The sequence below is a fragment of the Eimeria acervulina genome, genomic scaffold, assembly GCF_000499425.1.
Source record: "Eimeria acervulina Houghton genomic scaffold, Eah_scaff86, whole genome shotgun sequence".
Classification (NCBI taxonomy): Eukaryota; Apicomplexa; class Conoidasida; order Eucoccidiorida; family Eimeriidae; genus Eimeria; species Eimeria acervulina.
The window spans coordinates 59,106-79,917 of record NW_013549555.1 but is presented as its reverse complement, the minus strand read 5'-3'; the positions used below and the strand labels follow the sequence as shown (position 1 = coordinate 79,917).

The following is a 20,812-nucleotide window of genomic DNA, read 5'->3' as shown; positions in this document are numbered from 1 at the left end:
ATCCAACACAGTGAACTGGAGGAACATTTCAGAGCTCAGCACCTGGAGCAAGCCCTCCTCGTCCCAATTCTCAGGCTGCTCGCTAGTTCCTAGAACCTTTGGCTACAGCCCCAGAAGGGGCTTATACGGTTTATTCTCACTTAAGCGAAGAGGATCTGTATGCTCAACTGCTAAAGGGCAACCCTAGGTCTGCAACAGGGCCGGTTGGGATACGTTTCTTTATGTACAAGCAGTTTGAAGAGGTACTTGTTCCAGCTATGACTGCGATTTGCAGTGCGTGCTCCCAACATCAAAGAGTGCCAGCGAGGTGGAAAGACAGCGAGACAATGTTGATTCCAAAAGGAGGAGACCATAATGGTGCGAAGAATTGGCGAGTCAGCAATATGCAGGACTGCACCTACAAACTCTATATGCAGTACTGTGGATGAGCAAGATCAACAACTGGGCATTCAAGGAAGGCAGGAATCGCCTCCACGTGGCAGAAGGGTTTCGTGCCACTGAAGGGTTACCATGAGCATCTGTTCCTTGCCCAGAATATTCTCCACTCAACAAGCAGATGAAAGGAGGCATTGTACATGACGTACAACGAATTTAAAAGAGCATTTGCGTATACCTCTCATTAGCTAATTCACGTTGTCTTGAAGGCTCAACCGATTTTGAAGCATGCTCGTGAGGTCATCACTGTTCACTACAATGGATAGGGCTTCGGCATCTCAACGCAGGATGGCTACAGTAAACGAATATAGAACAGGAGGGGAGTCAGGCAAAGCCGCCTTTGAAGGTGGACAAGAGCAGCGAGCATCTGGTCCAACTAAAGCTGCAAAGAAATTCTTGCCCGTGGTGAAGATGGGAGAGGCGTACAAGCACCTGGGGGTCAATGATGCACTAGAGACTACAGTGCAACAGAGCCAAATCCTTCACGTCATTTTCAAGACGAAGAAGGATATCCTTAAGCGCCTCACATCATAGCCACTCCCCTGGGAAAAGCTGGATGCGATGAGCACTTTTGTGATGTCTCGGCTGAACTATCAGCTCAGGCACTGCTACCCTTCCAAGCATCACTTGATGGCGTTCGATCGTCATCTGTGTGACGTTCAGGAAAGGGCACGACAACCGACGCGTCCCATCAACCCATTTCGAATGGACGGATGGGCTGTACATACAGCGAGAGAAGTCTCCATGATGAAAGCCTTTAAAGCCTTTTCTTTACATGATTCAAACTAGCAGGTATAAGTGCCTTCATTAGTGACGGTTTTCTTTCGTCTTTCCACTTTTTCTGCATAGGTTCGAGGGCTAGGCGACGGCCTTGGGCAGCCTCGCAGGCAGTGGAGTGCAAGACGTCCGTAAGTTTGTTTACTAATGAGAATTTTATTCTTTGTGAGAGTGTAATATCATGTATCTCAATAGGATGCCTTTCCCTGTATGTGTCTGCATGCATTGGTACTGGCACTCTCGTCATTTAAAGTGCAGTTTCCCACTTCTTAGCGTTAAGCTGCCGTTCATGCTGTCCTAGCCTTTCTGTGAGTGTGCTATACAGAGGAAGCGGCGGACGTTCGTCCTCCTCCAGGGAGCGACAGCTACGTCTATTTACTTAATTTCCTGATTAATTTCTCTATATTTATTTTAGTTGTATTATTCTTCGTGTATACTTCACGGTTCTACCGCAGCACTCCCTGCCCAGTTCCGCTTTCTTCTCGTTCTGCTAAGACACCCGATGGAGCATGCAAGCCAAGGCCAACTAAAGCAGCTCTGCTGCAAGCTTTGCCCGGTGGCTGCTTGACGCTGCTGCTGCAGTATAACAGCATCACCACGCCTCTTCCCACCCTCTTGCACAAAAGAGTGCAGACCTGTGGATGCGAGAGGAGGCAGTACAACTTCTTGACGCAGCTTATAATCTCGGAATACAGCAACCAAGCGGCTTCTGTTCAGGCTTACTTGAGCTTCATTCGCTGCATCTGCCGTTTGTGTCTCCAGAGGGCTCCTACGCATGCCCTGTTGCTCCAGCTGCTGTCCCTTGCTCCTAGCTCCTATTCTCCAGTTGCTTTTTCTTCTCCACCCGTAGATGCACCAATGAACATCACGCAGTCTCCATAAATATGCGAAAGTTGTTAGACGACAATTGATATTAAGCACGCAGCCCGGTGCATGCATGCACGCAAACACATGCAGAAGAGGAGCAGTCAAGGTAGACAGCCCCTACTCTTATGTACTTTTAGTACTAGAAGAAATATAAATAGGTGAGCTTTGCAGCTTGGTTTCCTTTCCCTTCTGCTTTCTAATGGCAGCAGTGCGCATGCGACAAGATAAACAGTCCGAGCCTTCTGGGGTTGAAAGGGAAGGTGCTGCTGCTGCTGCTGCTGTTTCACCACTACAGCTTCTAAAGCAGTCATATGAACATAACGAAGCAGCAGCAGCGGTCGCCGAGAACTGGTGGCGAAAAACAGAAGAGATAGCTGTTGATGCCGCTGCAACAGCTGCAGCAGCCGACGCCGCTGCAGCTGCTGTTGCAGCGGCAGGAGCAGCAGCAGCAGCAGGTTCAGGCGACCCATGAGAAGTGATCAGCTAGAGTGAAGAAGAGACTGCGTTGCTGCGTATGCGCGTCTTTGCTGCCCCACACGAATTCCATTTGCAGCCAAAGTCGGTGTCGCACTTCGCACCCCAAAGCCGCGAGATATTCAACCCGACGAAACGCAGCGCACCCGCTGTGACGCTCCACTGTATTCTTCAAACCCTGGAGCAGCTGAGATACAGCGGCAACAGCGGCAGCAGAAGCATCAACAGAAGCAGCAACAGCAGCAGCAACACAAGCAGCAGCAGGAAAAACAGTACAAGCAGAAATAACTCGATATGCAGAGGAAGCAGAAGCAACAGAAGCAGCAGCCAACAGAAGCAGCAGCACCATTGACAGCTGCTGAGGGGGTTGATGGGTTGTGTGTTGCATATACACCAGGCGGAGAGAGTCCAACGTCTGCTGAAAAGCTCCATTTTTGTTTTGTGCCTATAAGTATTCCTTTTAGAGGTGAGAAAACGCATGCAGGAGTTGCAGTATGTTTGCTTCTCTCTGCATGCGCCATATATCAGAGGCTTCAGTAGTACAAGGCACAAAAAAAATAATTGAAAAATAAGTGAAAGAAAGAAAAAGACGACATTAGTGCACAAAGAGCAAAGACAACGAAACTGGAAAGGAGCATAATGACACATAAATTAATGAGAGAGGGGAAAAACACGAAAGAGCAGTACCAGCGGCACTACAAAGAACAGCTGCATCAGTACAAGCAGCAGCAGCAGCATCAGCAGCAGCGCAACGTCGTCCAGCAGCTCTGAGCCCCACAAAGACTGACTGTAAAAAGGAGTTGTGCTGCTAAGTCTTCGTCGCATACACCAGAAGGGAGGCCCCAGGAGACTTCATCAGGCACTGCAGAAGCCCGCCTGCGGTACTCCGCCACAAATTCCCCCAAATTTATTTCGCTTATGTTCACGCGACCCCCACCGTCATTATGCCTAAACGCAAACAGCAACAGCCGTAGCAGCAGCGCAAACAGCAGAACCAGGAGGAGCAGCAGCAGCAACAGGTGCATATGCGTATATATATATATATATATATGCATACGGACAGAGAGAGTATATTAATAAGCGTGTACAACAAGAAGCCATTATTAAGAGCTATAAGAGCGAGTATCTAATAAAAAGAATATACGATAAGAAGAAAGGCAGCACTGTACACAGCACTATACAGACGCAACGTGCGCACAAAAAAAGGAAGGTGGAAATATTTATTAATACAGGTACATGCATATAGAAAAGAGTTATATTTGTCTATAAATACATATGAAAAACAAGACAAAAAAAAGACGCAAAGAAACAGAAAGAGAGGAAAATAACAATTCATTGTATTAAGGTAAACATAAGCATATATATTCATTTATAAATATATAAAAAGAACCAAACAGACGAAAGGCGCAAGGAAGAAAAAGCGGAAGCAAACATTGTATTAACGCAGAGATATGCATATAAAAAAGGAATTATATTAATTTAAGACTATATAATTTTTATCTCACATATCTGCGTGCGTCGTATGCCTCGTTGGTGATGCTGTATTACAATAGGCGATTGAAGAAGGAGGAAGCCTATCCAGTGTAATAAAAATAGAAGAACAGAAATCAAGCGGAAGCTGAGGGAAACATTCTCCTTTGCTTTCCTTAAAGCTGCTGCTGCTCCTGCTGCTCCTCCTCCTGTTGCTGCTGCATGCAAACGATCTGCTGGTCTTAGGCGACACGCAGCTAAGAAGAAGAAACGCATGCAATTGAACCCTTCCATAACAAACAAACAAACAAGCAAACAAGCAAACAAATAAATAAATTATCAATGAACCAATCAATCAATCAAACAAACACCACCAACACACAAGCAAACAGGTAAACCAACAAATGAAAAAAACAAATAAATAGACGAGCAAATAAATAAATAAATAAACGAGCAAGCAAACAAACAAACGCAGTAATGGCAACAAACGAAGATGCATGAGTTCCAGGAAGAGAAAAGAAGCATCAAACGTGTACACACAAGCAGCAACAAATATATACCCTCATAGGTTCTAATAGCAAAGAGGCAAACAACCACAAGCATAATAAAGCCAATAACAAACAACAACAGCAGCAGAAGAAAACAGCAGCAACAACAAACCCAGAAATACAGGCAGCAGCAACAGAGGAAGCAATACCAGCAGCGCTAGAAGCAGCAACAGTTGCAGTAGAAACAGCAGCAGCAGCAACTGAGGCAGCAGCAGCAGCAACTGAGGCAGCAGCAGCAGGAACAGCCACAGCAGCAGCCGCAGGGGCCACAGTAGCAGGGCCAAGAGAACCATGATCAACAGCAGCAGCAACAGCAGCAGCAACAGCAACACAGCAACAGCATCAACAGCAACAGGAGCAGCAGCACAAGATATGGTTGTACAGTATTCTATATCCGAGAAAGCCCTTTCCGTTTGAAAAGGAAGAGAGGCTAGGGTTTTTGCAAAGAAAGCAGCAACTGCTTCTCTCGCTAGACTGCAGGTGAGGCCAAGCTGCAGCAACTCGCGGGCCTGCAGCTGCTGGAGGACAAACTGCAGCAAATTCGAGTGTATATACGCCCCATCGCTCTTTTGCAGCAAAACCGTCAACAGAGGACATTCCAAAGGAGGAATGGGCGACCCTGAAAACACAAACACTCCTGGTGCTGCTGCTGCCGCTGCTGCTGCTGCAGGTGAGCCCGATGTGTGTCATCTCTCCAACTGGTGGTGATATGTCTTTGTGTTCTAGTATCTCTTTCCTTTTGTCTGTCTCTCTCTTGCTCTGTCTACCCTTCTCTTTCTCCTCGTCTATTTCTCTCTGTTTCCTCGTTCGCTCTTTGTCTCCCTCTACCTAGCTCTATTGTCTCTCTTTCGGTGTCTCTTTTTCCCTCTGTATCTGTCTCCTCCTTTCTCTTTTTTCTTTCTTTGTCTCTTCTCGTCTTCCTTTATTCCTCTGTCTCTTTCTCTGTCTCGTCTTTCTCTGTCTGCTTCTCTCTTTCTCTGTTTCCTTCTCTCTCTCTCTGTCTATTTCTCTCTTTCTTTCTCTATTTCTCTCTCCCTCTCTTTGTTTCTGTCCCCTTCTCCCTTTCTCTCTTCCTCTTATTTTTCCTTCTGTCGCCTTTTTAAATGTTGCAGTGTACGCAAACAAACAAATGAACAAAAACAAATACATCTAAACAAACGAACAAATAAAAAACAAAAAATAGGTAAATGAATAAATAAATGACAAAAACATAAACGAATACAACTAACCAAGCAAAAAAACACAAAAAAACAAATATACATCAAAACAAGCCAGAAAACAAACGAAGACAATAAGACAAAAACACAAGCAAGCGCTTAAACAAAAACAGGCAAACAAACAAGCACATAAACAAAAGGGGAAAGGCAGACAAACAAATAGATAAACAAAAGGAAAAAGACACACAAACAAATACTACAAAACAAATGCACAAACAAACAAACAAACAAACAAGTATACTAAACAAACAAATAAAGTAACAAATGACATAAAGAAAGAAGGAAACAAACAAACAAGCAAAACAAAACAAACACAAAGACGAACTGACTCTGTTTGTTTGCCTTTTCATACTCTTTAGTGTGCCTAATTTTTAATTATAAAATTATTTAATTATTTAATTATTTATTGAAATCTTTATATCAGCGCACTTAGAGCGCCTCTAGCAGCGCCGACGATAAGGAAAGAAGGGAAGAGCTTGAGGTGTCTGTACACCTCAGCAGCAAACAGCCGCAGCTGCAGCAGCCCCGGTTCTACGGGTTTTGCTGGTGTCTTTGCTGCTGCTGCTGCCGCCGCTGCTCGCGAAAGAAATCCAGGGACGCTTCGCTGTAAGAATGTAGGGGTTGTTGCCTTCTTTGCTGCTGTTGCTGCTGTTCCTAATCGCCCTCCTCTTCCTGCTGCAGTCTTCTTCGCTGCTGCTGCCTCATGCTGCTGCTGCTCCTGCCGCCGTTTTTGCGCTGCTGCTGCTTGTATCTCCTGCTGCTTCCGGGCAGTCAGCAGCAGCAGAGCCAAATAGCGGCAACTAGAAATCAACAGAGGCAGCAGCAGCTGCAAACGCTCCATGTCTGCAGCAGCAGCAACATCAGCAGCAGCAACAGGAGCAGACGCAGCAGTCATGCGACATACCGCCGCAGCAGTCATGAGATATACCGTCGCAGCAAGCTGATCGACAACAGCAGCAAAACACCAGCAACAAAGTCTCTCCTAAGAAGCAGCGAAGCTGCGCAGCAGCAAAAGCAGCAGCAAACGCAGCACCAACAGCAGCAGCACAAAACGCCACAACATCAAAATAACAATTGCAGAGGCAGCAACAGAAGTAGTAGCCGTGGAGCAACAAAAGCAGAAGCAGCAAAAATACTACCAGCAAAAGCAGCAACAGAGGCAACAGCAGCAGCAACACCAGTAGCAGCAGTTGCAGTAGCAGCATCAGCAGCAAAGAAAGGGTACCTAATGCGTCCTGCAGGATGAGAAGTGTTTTTTTGGAGTCTCTTAAATTCTTTTTGTTGATCTTTTCCTTCAATTCCCTCGGCACACCGCCGCATAGAGAACGCAAGAAGCCCAAAGATGATAAATCGTGCGGCTGCTGTTGCTGTTGCTGTTCTTGCTGCTGTTGCTGCTGTTTCTGTTTCGCTTCCTCCCCTGCCTGTTGTTCCTGCTCCTGCTGTTGCTGCTGCTCTCCCTTTGGCTGAACCTGTTGCTTCCCCGCCTGCTGCTGCTGCTGCTGCTGTTGCTGATGCTGCTGTTGCTGTTGCTGTTGCTGTTGCTGCTGCTGTTGCTGCTGCTGCTGCTGCTGCTGTTGCTGCTGCTGCTGCTGCTGCTGCTGCTGCTGTTTCAGTTTGTTCGTCTCTGCATCGATTAAGTCTTTTCCCAGGGCCTTATCAAATTCTGCTGGCTGTGCAGTTCGCCACTCCTGTATCACCTCCGCCGCAGCGCGACTGCACTCTGCGCACAAACTCTAAACCCTAAACCCCAAACCCTAAACCCTAAACCCTAAACCCTACATCCTGAACCTTGAACCGCTACGTTCAATGGGTATTTCTGGCGTAGATACAGCGCAAAGCTATCTAGAATGCAGATTCCCTGAAATGCCCCTTGAGGGTTTAGGGTTTAGGGTTTAGGGTCTGCACGCCTGCATAGATATCTGCTGCTTCCTGCCATCCCTTCGCATCCGATATCTTAGGCAGAGCATTCATCGCCATCTTCACAACGCTTTCTGAACTCAGCGGCTCCTCCTCAGCCTTAGGGGCCCCTGGGGCCCCCCCAGAGGGTTGGGGGGCCCCAGGGGCCTCCCCAGAGGGTTTGGGGCCCCCCACGGGGCCCCCAGAGGGTTTGGGAGCCCCAGAGGCGTCCTTTGTGGGGGGGCCCCCTGAAGCGCTGGAAGAACTCTTTAGTGCAGTGCGCGCTTCTGAGGGCTTGGCAGCAGCAGCGGCAGCACCAGCAGCAGGAGCAGCAGCACCACCAGCACGAGCAGCAGAGCCAGCAGCAAGAAAACGCCGGCGTTCTTGGTGCCACCGCTCTCCCAGAAAAATGCGCAGGGATACAAAGGCAGCTTCAGCAGCTAAAAGCAAGTCACACACACCCTAAACCCTAAACCATAAACCCTTTGAAGACCGCCACTATATTATATATATATATATATATATATATATATATAAGGGCGCTCTGTTGGCTGGGACGCTAGCTCGGCTCCAGCAATTTAAAACTTTAAACTGTAAACCCTAAACACTGACAACCCTAAACCTAAACCCTCAACGAAAACCCTAAACCCTGTACCCTAAACCCTAATCCCTAACCGGGGAGTTTCTTCAGGGCTGTTGCGAGAGCTGCATCCGGTATATCAGGGTTTTGTTGTTTTATTTTAGCTATAGTTTCTGCCTTCTTAGCAGCAGCAGCACCAAGAGCAGCAGCAAAGTCTTCCGGGTTTGCAGCAGCGAAATCTGCAATGGCGTCTGCTGCTGCTGCTGCTTCTTCAGTACCAGCAGCTGCTGCTTTAGAACCAACGCCCCCCCCTGGCCTGTCTTTGGGGGGCCCCCCAGTGGGGCCCCCCTTTGCGTCTTGCTGCTCTGCTGCTGCCTTTGTAGGAGCAGCGCCTGTCTTATCTGCTGCCAGCAGCTCGGCGAGCGTCTTCCTAGGTGCTGGCTTTCCTGCTGGTGCTGCTGCTGGTTTTGCTGCTGGTTTTGTCGCTAGTTTTGCTGCTGGCTTTGTTTCTGCTGCTGGTGGTTTTGCTGCAGAAGCTGCCGCTCCTGGTTTTGCTGCTGCAGTCTTCGGCACCAATTTAGGGGTCTCTTTAGGGGTCTCCTTCTTCGCGGCCGGGGCCCCTGGGGCTCCTGGGGCCCCTGGGGCCCCCGGGGGTGCTTTGGGTTTGATAGTGAGGAGGGCAGGGGGGACCTTTGGGGGTGGAGGGGCCCCCAGGGCCCCCTTTGCTGCTGGTGAGTCTTTAGGGATCCCTGTTGCTGCTGATGCTGTTGGTGCCCCTTTTGCTGCTGCCCCGGGGATCTCCTGCTTTGCTGCTGCTGCACCTGCTGCTGCTGGCTTTGCTGCTGCACCTACTGGTGCTGCTGGCTTTGCTGCTGCACCTACTGGTGCTACTGGTTTTGCCGCTGCACCTACTGCTGCTGCTGGCTTTGCCGCTGCACCTACTGCTGCTGCTGGTTTTGCCGCTGCACCTGCTGCTGTTGCTGGCTTTGCCGCTGCACCTGCTGCTGCTGCTGGTTTTGCCGCTGCACCTTCTGCTGCTGCTGGTTTTGCTGCTGCACCTTCTGCTGCTGCTGGCTTTGGTGCTGCACCTGTTTCTGCTGCTGGTTTTGCTGGTGCACCTGCTGCTGCTGCTGGTTTTGCTGCTGCAGCATCCAGCGCAGCAACGGGTTTTTTAACTTGGGAGACAAATTTCGTTTTTAGTTTGGGGGCTACAAAGGGCTTCCCTTGCTGCTGCTTCTGCTGCTGCAGCAGCCTTTCTCGCAGCTGTTGCTGCTGCAGCTGTCTTTCTTTCAATGTTAGAGGTTTCTTCCCTTTAGCACCACCTGCTGCTTGCTTTGGCGCTGGCTTTGCTGCTGCCCCTGCTGCTGCTGTTGCAGGCTTCGCTGGTGGCGCAGCTGCCGGAGTGGGGGGCCCAGCAATTGCCCGCCGCAGCAGAGACGCCATCCTGATGCAGATGCAAGCATTCGCGCTATTGCTGCTGTTGCTGCTATTGCTGCTTCTGCTGCTACTCCTGCTTTTGCTGAGCTGCTGCTGTGGTCGATGCTGCTGCTACTATTGCTGTTGCTGCTGCTACTGCTAATCTTGTTGAGGCTGCTGCTGTTGCTGCTGCTGCTGCCTCTGCTGCGGACTGGCTGCAGCTGTAGCGCGCACTACACAACCTTCTGCTGCAGCTTGTGGCTTTACTGCTCTTTGGCTTGCGCAGCAGCAGCAGCAGGAGAGAACGGCAACGCACCAGGAGGGAGTGCAGCAGCAGCAGCAGCGAGGGCCCGAGAGTACTGCTGTCCTCGGTTTCTGCAGCAGCAGCCGCAGCTTTTGCTGCTGGGTCTGCTGCTGCCTCCCCTAAAATTGTTCTTTCTGCTTCCGTTGCTGCTGTTGCTTCTGCTGCTGTTGCCGCTGCTGCTCCTGCGACTCAGTGAGGAGGAGGCCGCTGCCGACAAGGACCACTGCTGGCTGCTGCAGCAGCACCAGCTGCCGATGTCTGCGCAGCAGTTGCAGCTGCAGCTGCTGCTGCAGGCCATAAAATAAATATAAATAAGAAGGGCGACAAAAGAATTCAAATTTACTGCTACAGCATGCAGTAACTGCAGCAGCAGCAGCCGCAGCAGCAGGACTGCTGCTGCTGCAGCGGTCTCGGCAGCAGGTGTGGGGCCCGTGCTCGGGCCGCAGCAGCAGCAGCAGCAGCAGCAGCAGCACCAGCAGCAGAAGCGGCTGCAGCAGCAGCCCCCGAAGCAGGAGCAGCTGCGAAGATGCGGTGGTCTTCAAGTTGATAATCAGAGGGCTGCGAACATATTTGTTTTGTTCTGTTGGTGTTTATTTGCAGAAGAAGCACTTGAGGTGTGCTGCAGCCGCGCGTACACCCGAGGGGTGTATTGGCACCACCCCATGTAGGTTGCCTCTTGAGTCGTTCTCCCTCCTTTTTGTTGGTTTTCTTTTCTGTGGAGGAATTTGTCGTTAATTTAAACAAATGGAGGAACCTGAGACAGGCAGGGGGCCCCCAGCCCGCCCTGCAGGCGAGCGGCAGCAGCAGCAGCCGCAGCAGCAGCAGCAGCGGCAGGGGAGGCGCCAGGACGCGAGCGCGTTGATGCCTTTGATGGTGTTGGGCGTCCTTGTTGTCCTTCCATCTCTTCTCTCTCTTTTGAGCAACCTGAGCACCTCCAGCAGCAGCAGCAGCAGCAGCAGCAGCAGCAGCAGGGAAGGGGGGGGCTTGAAGTGGCTGCTCGAGGCGCACAATCCTTTGCCGGCAGTAGTAACACCGAATCAGGTGACAGTACAGTACTGCCCATCATGAGGTTCGGCTGCTGCTCTGCAGCAGCTAACTGCCTTCCTTCAGCAGCAAATGGATGCTGCTGAGGGTCTTCGGGTGGTGCCGCAGCAATACGAGCCAGCGCCTTTGCTGCAGTTGTTAGGTTCAGCTATAGGTGTGTTGAGGTGGTGTCTGCTTCTTGTTGTGCTGCTGCCTGGTAGGCTGCTGCCTCTGCTGCTGCCGCAGCAGCGTGCGTCTGCTGTTGCTGCAGCAGTAGAAGCAAACCGCATGCTGCTGCTGGCATTGGTATTCATAGGGGGTGCAGTGCTGAGCGGTTTGCTGCTGCAGACAGGGGCGTTTGAGATATATTATGAACGAGATCTTATCTGGAGTGCTATAGAGAGACAGCAGCAGGGCATGGCCGCTATGCCTACTGGCGGAGAGCTGCTGCATGCTCTCGAAGCAGCGGGGGCCCCTCTTCTTGGTAGCAGCAGGCGATTTTAAAGACTGTTTTGCATGCACTTCAGCTGTATAGGCACGTCGGCATGCATGCGGCGGTGAACGTACACCCCACCATCAACACCCTCTCCGCCAAACCGTTAACAGATGCTGCAAGCAGCAGCAAATGCTTCAGCGGCATCCTTTTCCTGCTGCTGCTGTTGCAGCTGTAGCTACAGCAGCAGCAGCTGCTGCAGCAGGAGAAGGCGAGGGAGTGGCAGCAGAGCTGAAGCCCTTTAAGGGGGCCCCTGAGGGGCCCTTTGGAAATACAGACAGGCGACGTCTCTGTTGTTGTTTTGCTTTCTTTGTTTGTTCTTTTGCAAACAGTAAAAGAATAAACAAACATGGCGGCGGTGCAGCTGCAGCACGAGTGAGGGGGACCCCCTAAACCCGCACAGGGCGGGGGTCCCCGGAAAAGTTGCTGCTGCTGTTGCTGCTGCCGCTGCTGCGCTGCAGCAGCTGTTTTAATCGGGACTCTTTTGTTCTTAATACGGCTTCAAAGATAAGCGTGAAGCATAGAGGGGAGAGTAACAAATAGAACATATAGCAGCACTGCCATTAGAAACGCTAGCCGCATCAGTAACAACAGCAATAGCAGCAAGAGAGGCAGCGCGAACACCAACAGCAGCAACAGCACTAGCAGCAGCATCAGCAACAGCAATTTTACGGTTCTGAGGGTTCAGCTGCTGTAGGTCCAGCAAGCTACACAGGGTTGGCTGCTCCTCTAGCTAGCTAGCCGTGGCTAGCTGGTGAGTTGAGGTGTACAGCTGGTTTCGGTTTTCTATGTGGCTAGAGCAGCAACAAAGCAACAGAAAACAGCACAAAACGTGAAGGCAGAGAGATTGCTGATGATATTCCCTCTGCATTTATTGTCCCTGGCTGCTGCTGCAGCGGGCGTGCTGCAGCGAAAGTGCGGCAGCACCAGCAACGCCCAGGGGCACTTGAGGCCCCCTCTTAATTCTTTCATGGGGAGGCGAAGAGACTGCAATTAAATACTGAAACAAACCGTATTTAGACATGTTCTCTGCATATATGCTATTATTACGACAGTCTTTAAAATGATGCCGCCTGCTGCTGCACCAGCAGCACCGGCTGCTCTACCTGCTACTGCAGCTGCGGCTGCAGCTGCTGCGGCTGCTGCTGCTGCAGTGTTGGTGTGTAGCTTCTCTCCTGTATAAGAAGAAAATAAAAGCCGAAGCAAAGCGAAGTATTACGTATATATTGAGAAAAATAAATATTTTCAATTCCACTGCCGCTGCCTGTTGCTTATGCACTCCCGCTCGGTTGCATGTAGCAGCGGGGGTTTGTGCGTAGCGAAAGACAAGGTAAAATGGAGATAAAAAAAGTTCAGACAAAGATAAAAATAAAGGAAATCTTATTTAGAATGTAAACAAACAAAAAAATCCAAAATTTGCAGACTTTTATCATTAAAAGCTGCTTCCTTCTCCCTACGAACCTATAGTTCAGAGTGTACGTACACCGCAACGGAGCGATGGTGCCACACATGAGCGCTGCATCCGCTGAAGGAATGCTGGTGAAGGGGGTGCTTCTCAATTCTTCTTCTTAAATTTAAGAAAAGAATCAAAGTAAAGTACAATGTTAGTTATATTTTCATAGAAGAGGTGTGCGCAGGTGCTGTGTGCAGCAGCAACAGCAGCAGCAGCAGCAGCACCAGCAGCAGTGCAGCGGTTTCGATGGTACGGGGGGGCGGTGGGATCCCAAGTGTGTGCCCTGTTCGCGGCTTTACTGTTTGTGCATAAGGGCGTGGGTTTAGGGTTTAGGGTTTATGTTTGCAGTTGAGGGGACGTCTACGTTTGTCTCGTTCTGTGTGCGTATTCTTCTTCCTCGCTGCGGCGTGTTAGCGTTGGTTCTTCGTTCTCTTCCAGGGGAGAGAGCGACTTGCTGCTCCAGCTGCTGCTGCTGCGGCTGAGACGCAGCAGGAGCAGTTGAGAGGCCGCTAAGAAACACAGCGTTTTGTTTTCGTTGGTTGCTGCTTCTTCCTTTCCCTTCCTGCTGAGTAGAGGGCTCACCGTCGGGGTGCAGCTGTACGCATTCTCATCCCTCTCGGGTTTCAGAGGGTCTAGGGGTCTTCTACTGCTGCTGCTCCTGCTGCCCCTGCTGTTCCTGCTGCTCTAGCTGGTTGCTCAGCTTCCTTGCAACCTGCTCGCCCTGCTAATTCTTGAGGCAGCAAAGTCTGTCGGGCGTGCAGCGAGGACCTGCAGCAGCAGCAGCAGGAACAGCAGCAGCCACTGCCGCACGACCTCAGCGGCAGCAGCATCAGCAGCACTGCACTGTCCCCTGTAGTTGAATTTCTGCTGTGCATAATATCTCTTTTGCAGTGTACAGAGGATCTGTTTTCTCTGTTAGCAGAAGCAGCAGCAACAGCAACAACAGGTGCAGGTGCAGGTGCACCAGAAGCAGCAGGAGATGCTGGAGTTAATAGCGAAGTACTGGGGTCTTCCTCTATGGGCTGTATGCCCTGGGGCTGAGCCGCATGTGCGGCGTCGTTATATATCTTTGCAGTCTCCTATTAATTGTTTTCGTTGTTTACATATGCCCCGGGGTGTCGTGGGAGTTCGCCTCTTCTTAGATTTTTTGTTTTTTAAAGAATTAGCCTGTGTTGTATTCTTTGGGGCTCTCTCTGCTGCTCATCTCAGTGTTCTCTGCTACACGCTTCTCAGCAGCAGCAGCAGCAGCAGCAGCCACAGCAGCAGCGACAGCAGCAGCAGCAGCAGCGACAGTAGCAGCAGCAACTCTCCAGTGGAGGGTGTGGTGTATTTTCGCTTGCTGCTGCTGCTGTTCTGTCTCTCTTTCGTGCAGCTTTGCTGCTGCTGCTTCGTCTTAGGGAGAGCGCAGGATTTGAGGTTTGTATGGTTTGAGAGGCCAGTAGAAAGAGAAGCAGCAGCTTTGGTGCTGTCTTTAGGCTGGCAGATAGGGCGGCTTGCTTCTTGCTGCTCGTCGTGTGTTATGTTTGCTGCGCTGCAGCTAACATACAACGACAGCAGCAGCTGCTGCTCCCTCCATACCCCTCTGTTATGCCGCTATATGTCGGTGCTGCTGCTCTGCTTCCTCTCTCTTCTGGGTCCCTGCATCGTTTTCTTTGCTGCTTCTGCTGCTGCATTTGTTTGCTGCTTCTGGATATCTGAAGAGCAGCTTGCTGTTCTCTTTCATACTGAGGCAGCAAACAACTACAGCTTGCCGCTGCAGCTTCTCCGCAAGTTGAAGGAGCAGACGTGGGCTCAGCTGCGGTGTATGTACACCCCAACAACATCAACAACAGAAGCAGCAGCAGGAGCAGATGCTGCTGCTGCTGCTCCTTCTCCTCCGGGTGTCTTCGATGCTGCTGTCTGCTCGATTTGTCTCTGCGACTATCAACCTGCAGATATTATACGCACCCTTCCTTGCGGCCATGTCTTTCATTCCATTTGCATTACGCGTTGGTTTAAAGCGCATGCATCTTGTCCTTTACGCTGCTCTATCGCATTTGCTGCAGACAGGCTGCAACAGCAGCAACAGCAGCAGGCAGCAGCAGCAGCAGCAGAGGAAGCAGAGCCGCTGTCTGCTGTCTACTTGCAAACGGAAGGAGAACAGGGGTCGCCAAGCAGCCGAGTGGGGCTGCTTGTCACCCGCGGGCCTACAGCAGCAGCAGCAGCAGCGTACGACGACGAAGAGAGAGCCGCAGTGTATGCAGATGACTGCGTTGTTCCGTGTCTGGTGCGCAGCTGGAGTCGATAGAAATTGCGGTGTATGATGATCTGCAAGATAAATAATTAAAGCTAAATGAAGCTAACGACGAAGAGAAACGCCTCTTCACCTTCACGGCTGCAGCTAGCTGGCTAGCTCCTCACCTGTAGCTAGCTCTTTAAAAAGAATGGCTAGCTGAATAATATGTATGTCTAGCTTCTCACCTATCGCTATCTGATTAATAAGTATGGCTAGCTGAAGTATGGCTAGCTGATTAATCAGTAAGGCTAGGTGATTTATACGTATGGCTAGCGGACTAATAAGTACGGCTAGCTGTACTATGGCTAGCTGATTAGTGAGTACGGCTAGCTATAGTATGGCTAGCTGGTTAATGAGCTAGCTGATTAATGAGTACAGCTAGCTGTAGAAAATTATGGCTAGCTGGCGAAGTACGGCTAGCTTGTTAGGAAGTATGGCTAGGCGCTGTAAGCGCAAAGCTAGCTGCTGAGTCCCTAGCTAGCCAGTAAGAATGGCTAGCTAGCCGATACTGAAAAGGACAGCTAGCAGGAGGCGCTAACCTCTCTGCTGTTCCTTCCTTGGAGAGGCTGAAGGTGATGCTGCTGTGTTGGCCTTCTGCTGCTTCATGCCGCGCGAGTGCAGCGGCCAAGAAGAAGTATAATCTAAGCAGTGAAAGCGTTGTTTATATTTACTTCTATTCATGCATATATACATGTGTACATATTTATATGCATATATGCTCATTTGTATTCATATATTTTGATATATAAATATATATGTCCTATATATTAATATAAATATAAATATATATAAATATATATAAAGTGAAGTGCAAAGATTCTCTAGAAAACGGAGGATCTGCCCATTTGCTGGCAACTGCAGCAGCCAATGGCGGCGCTGAGGGGTGTTTAGGGTTTAGGGTTTAGGGTTTTGAGGAGGCATTGGGGAGCCCCTTGGTGCTCGCGAAGAGGAGAGGGGAGCCCCCGACCGCACAGCGTTTCGTGTATATAATGAACGCACTGTTGATGAAGAAGAGCAGCAGAAATGTTCTATTTGTCGTCTTTGTTTCTTGCTGCTTCTTGCGGAGCCATTCGGGTGTATGGACAGTGGACGAAGAAAACAGAAAAAGAAACTCCTCTTTATTGCTAAGCCATTTATTTCCTTCTTTTTCCTTGTTGCGTCACTCTAGGACGACTTCCCCTATTCACTCCACTATAAATAGTTGTAATTAGGTATTATAATTAGATTTTATATAATGCGTAGTATATGTTGTAGATAAAAATATATATAGTGCATTTAATATGCATTTTTATTTTATGTACATTGTGTATAGCATTTTACGCGCATTAATTAACCATATTAAGTAATCAAATAATTTGTTTATGTATTAGTTAATTAGAAGCTGTATTCTTATTCAGTTTTCTGCCGGAGCTGCACCTAAAAGCAAAAAAATGTTTCGGGGTTCCTTTGTTTAAAGTTCCTGCGGTTTTCCGCTCTTTCAAACGCTTCCGTTTGACGCATAAATTCAAAATAAATCATGCAAACACAACACCACAAACAAGTCAACGGAGGAATGCTGATATCTTGATTTGTCCTTCATCTGATATTCTTTCCACAAATTAATATATTTTGGTGGCAGCCTTACTTGCATGCATACAGTCAGTCGACAGTTTCGTATGTATAGAGATGAATGCAAAAGAAATTATTACAATAATATAATGTGAGAGGCCTCTGCTTTTGCTCATTGCCAAAGCAGAGGCGACGTGGGCGTAGTTCTCCAAAGAAGGGGGAAGGGAAAAATACAAAAAATAATGAAATGCAGCAACAGGGCGAAGGCGAGAAAATAATGAATAGCAGCCCCCAGATCTTTGTACAGCTGAATGCATGCAGAGAACTGCTGGGGCTGTTTTTTCTCCTTTTTCTAACGCCCTGCAGAGAAGGCATATTCTTTGCCTTCATTAAAATCGATGTAACATTTAAAATGCAGCAAACCAACAGCTGAGCCTCCAACTCGCTGCCCTACTGCTGCTGCTATTAAAGGATGCACGCAGCAGTAATATGCAGCTGCATAGATATGCAGCTTTGTCTTTCTTCGTTTCTCTCTCTTCCTATTTTCTACGTTTCTCTCGCTCTCTCACGAACCAAGCATTATATATATATCAATATACAATCTATGATACTTTCTTTTCTCCTTTTCGTCTGCCTCCCCTCCCCCGTGTTTACAGATTTGCTGCAAAGGCGGAGGCGATTTTGGTGAGACTGCCGGCAAAGCTGAGCCATCCCTGAGTACTTCTTCGTTGAAATGTCGCATACGCAATTCGCCGCCACAACTTCGCCATCTTCGCTGCGTTTGAACTGTTAGGCGCTGCCAGAATCTGCAGCAGCAGCAGCAGAAACAGCAGCAGAAGCAGTAGCGAAAGCGCCGGCAGCAGGTGAGGATATAGTGGGAGTTGAATACAAATAGAAAAACAGAAAAAAATAAGTAGAGAAACAGAAGAGAGAGAAATAGAGGTAAACACCATAACCACTGGCTCCCTCCTGCACTGCTACTTTTGATTACACCAAGCGATGCTACTCCTAAGTGCATGCATGCATGAATGTATTCATGCATGCATGCAGATGAACGTATACATGCATGCATGCCTACAGATGAATGTATACATACACTGGTGCATGCAGGGGCTAGAAACCTATACAAATATATATATATATATATATATGTATATATTCGTTACCATGTGGGTAAAGTTGAGGGAAGGGGCGCGGATGACGGATTTGATGGGCCTTTTAAGGCCAAAGCAATTTCCAATCTGAAGAAAAGGCGCATACACCGCAAAATAAATTATGCCGTCGAAATAAATAACAAAAGAGATTTCAAAGAATAACGAAGATGCCTGCAATGTGGAGGAGACAGAGAGGGACAAATAAAGCAAGAGAGAAAGACAGGAAAAGAGAGGAGATAGATAGAAAAAGTAGGTACAGATAAGTAGGTAGGTAGGTAGATAGATATAGACAGATAGATAGATAGATAAAGACAGACAGATAGACAGAGACAGATACTGAGAAAGACAGAGAGACAAAGACAGAGAGTCAGAAGGGGAGGCACATAGAAAGACAGACATAAAGAGAGGGATATCTTATTAAGCAAACATACGAAGCCTATGCCGGAGTTCAACTCGTAAATTGTAGAGCCGGGGCATCCGCCCCAAACCAAACTGGGGAAAGCAATGCTGAGCTTTGTGTCGGTGTTTACTTGAACAGCACCATACTTCAGGTTCGCTATTGCCTCTTCAAGCACCTAATTCATTACGTACAACAGCAAGAGGAGACAGTTCTCATCTACAACGCCTGTCATGTAGATATACAGATCTATAGCCGTCAATCAAAGAGCGCATGCAGGCAAAGAGGGACTCGGAAAAGCTTCACACAGCGAGAACACAAAAAGTATATAATGTATATATATATCATGCATTTCAATAAGCAGGGATATTGCTAGCATGCACGAACACATGCACACACACACACATACGCACACACAAACAAGTGAAGAAGCCTGCAGAAACGGATCGACCTTCGCAGTTGCAAGTTACTCCCCCTTGAAAACATATATGCAAGCGTGCATACCTGCAGGCATGCAGGCAGTAATGCTGCATTATAGGCATACTCACGCAATGATGCGTATCACTTCATGAGGATGTGTATAGTGCAGCAGAAACCCACTCCATGCAATCAACAGAGAAAACATAGGCCCGTTCTATATGATTAATTTGAATGCCGCTACGAATTGCAAGAACAGCGAAGACCGGCAACAGAGCGGTGAGAGAAATCAAATAAACAAAAGAACGGAAATGGTTGCTAAATGAAGCTGAAGAGATAACAATATTTACCTTCTCCTCTGCAGACGAAGCGGGTTTCACAGAAATGCTGACAGAAAGACCGCCGTGCACTTTGTCGTTCGTATATTGAACAGCAAGTGGAAGAAACGCCTCAACAGAACTTTCGGTGTCTAGAGCGACCTCTCCGCAACACGGAGAAAATGCTTCCTAACAAGAAATAAACAAACATAATAAAACAAATAAAAGAGAAACAATTCATCGCAAACGCATTTAATAATTGCCACCGTTGTCAGCCAGCTCATCATTCAAGTTCCTGCAATGAGTTCGTTTCGGGTGTATACGCAGCTCACGAAACTTCGTGGAAAGTGCACATAAAAAGCGAACCTGGCGGCAAAAGAAAGAATCTTCCGGCAAATCGGTCGCAAATATTATTTTCCTCTTATCGCTGTCTTTCGAAAGGGGGCACTTGACAGACACCTCAAAGTCTTCTTCTTTTCTTCCCATATCAATCAGCTGCCGCTTGCACGACCTTCAACGCAAACAGCACAAACCCTAGGCTTTAACCCCTAAGTAAATTCTTGAATTACTCCCTTCTCCAGACTCCCCCTTTCGTCTCAGGCTTCGCTCAGTGCGTTTTCTTTGGAGATGCAGAAAGCAAGAAAAATACGAACAATCGACCGCATTTCCAACTTAGATCTGTTGGATACGGAAAGCAAACAAAAAGGGTGTTCATTAGAACAACTGAATAAGATAGCAGGACACTGTAACAAGCAAGAAGAAGCAGCTGGTGTTGTTGCATGCAAGCAGCAGCCTGCATCGAACTGCAGCTTAAAACCAAAGCTGATGAACCCCTGTTCTCCCTCTGTTGCTTTCTCCCTACTCACGCCATTCGATCAGAGAAGTCTGGGTAGTAGCAACCGACGTAGTAGATGTCTTGAATGTACGTTCGAATCAGCTGGAGAAACTCCTCTCTGTATAGGCAGCGGCAGATCAACACCCACAGCCCCTAACGATATCCATATAACAATTGCAGCACGAAAAAAGAAATAAAAAGGAAGAACTCCCTAAGTGTCGATCATAAAGCGCACATTATTTCGACTTACCGCAGGCACCTCAGGTGCATTTTTCACTGTTTCCATTGCATGTGTGAAATGCACTCAGTCAAGGGGAAAGAAGAAGAAAAGAAGAACAAAAAACCAAAAAAAAGAACAAGCAGAAGAAAAGGAAAAATAAAAAGAAGAAAAAGACAGAAAAAGAAGAAAAAGAACAAGGCACGCATTCCACTGCTTACCTTTGAGGCCAGTTCTTGCAGGTAACGAGGAGTTGAGGATGTACACAGATGTGAGCGCCATTGAATGTCATAGCAGCAGCAATTGCCTTCGAGAAAAGAAAAAGACAGACAAAGAAGAGAAAAGAAGTTCTTTTTCTCTTTTCTAACGAGTCGAACACAACACCATGCATACAGACAGCTCACCTAAGGGAATAGATAAACAAACAAATCATAAAGCACAATACACTCCACATGATAAACAACACCTCCAAGGCACACAGCCTGCGGATGCAGACGACAGACACCTGCTGCTGCTGTCGCTGTCGAAATTGCAGCAGCTGCAGCAGCTCGTCTTTTGAGTCCCGTGACGACTGTCTGTACACTGCACACTGACTACGCAAAAATGCAATGCAACTCTTGACTGGCTCTCGAGGACCTATATATATATATATATATATATATATATATATATGCACACACATATAACCATATATTCAAA

The 20,812-nt window shown here is 48.3% G+C and overlaps 4 protein-coding genes across 4 annotated transcripts; 2 read left to right on the top strand and 2 right to left on the bottom strand.

Moving 5' to 3' along the window:
* Nucleotides 1-723: 723 nt before the first annotated feature.
* EAH_00014670 (hypothetical protein) lies at nucleotides 724-969 on the top strand (the record flags this gene model as incomplete). The annotated part of the gene is made up of 1 exon (XM_013394237.1): nucleotides 724-969. The coding sequence occupies one exon, from the start codon at nucleotides 724-726 to the stop codon at nucleotides 967-969; it is 246 nt and encodes an 81-aa protein (XP_013249691.1).
* A 5,234-nt stretch (nucleotides 970-6,203) lies between these two features.
* On the bottom strand, nucleotides 6,204-9,707 carry EAH_00014660 (hypothetical protein, conserved; the record flags this gene model as incomplete). Its single annotated transcript, XM_013394236.1, has 4 exons — nucleotides 6,204-6,631; nucleotides 7,014-7,521; nucleotides 7,694-8,124; nucleotides 8,360-9,707. 4 exons carry the CDS (start codon nucleotides 9,705-9,707, stop codon nucleotides 6,204-6,206), a joined length of 2,715 nt encoding a protein of 904 aa, XP_013249690.1.
* A 1,021-nt stretch (nucleotides 9,708-10,728) lies between these two features.
* EAH_00014650 (hypothetical protein) lies at nucleotides 10,729-11,511 on the top strand (the record flags this gene model as incomplete). Its single annotated transcript, XM_013394235.1, has 2 exons — nucleotides 10,729-11,025; nucleotides 11,356-11,511. 2 exons carry the CDS (start codon nucleotides 10,729-10,731, stop codon nucleotides 11,509-11,511), a joined length of 453 nt encoding a protein of 150 aa, XP_013249689.1.
* Nucleotides 11,512-17,426: 5,915 nt separating this feature from the next.
* EAH_00014640 (hypothetical protein) lies at nucleotides 17,427-20,182 on the bottom strand (the record flags this gene model as incomplete). The annotated part of the gene is made up of 6 exons (XM_013394234.1): nucleotides 17,427-17,582; nucleotides 17,943-18,017; nucleotides 19,095-19,250; nucleotides 19,428-19,572; nucleotides 19,928-20,049; nucleotides 20,147-20,182. 6 exons carry the CDS (start codon nucleotides 20,180-20,182, stop codon nucleotides 17,427-17,429), a joined length of 690 nt encoding a protein of 229 aa, XP_013249688.1.
* Nucleotides 20,183-20,812: the final 630 nt, after the last annotated feature.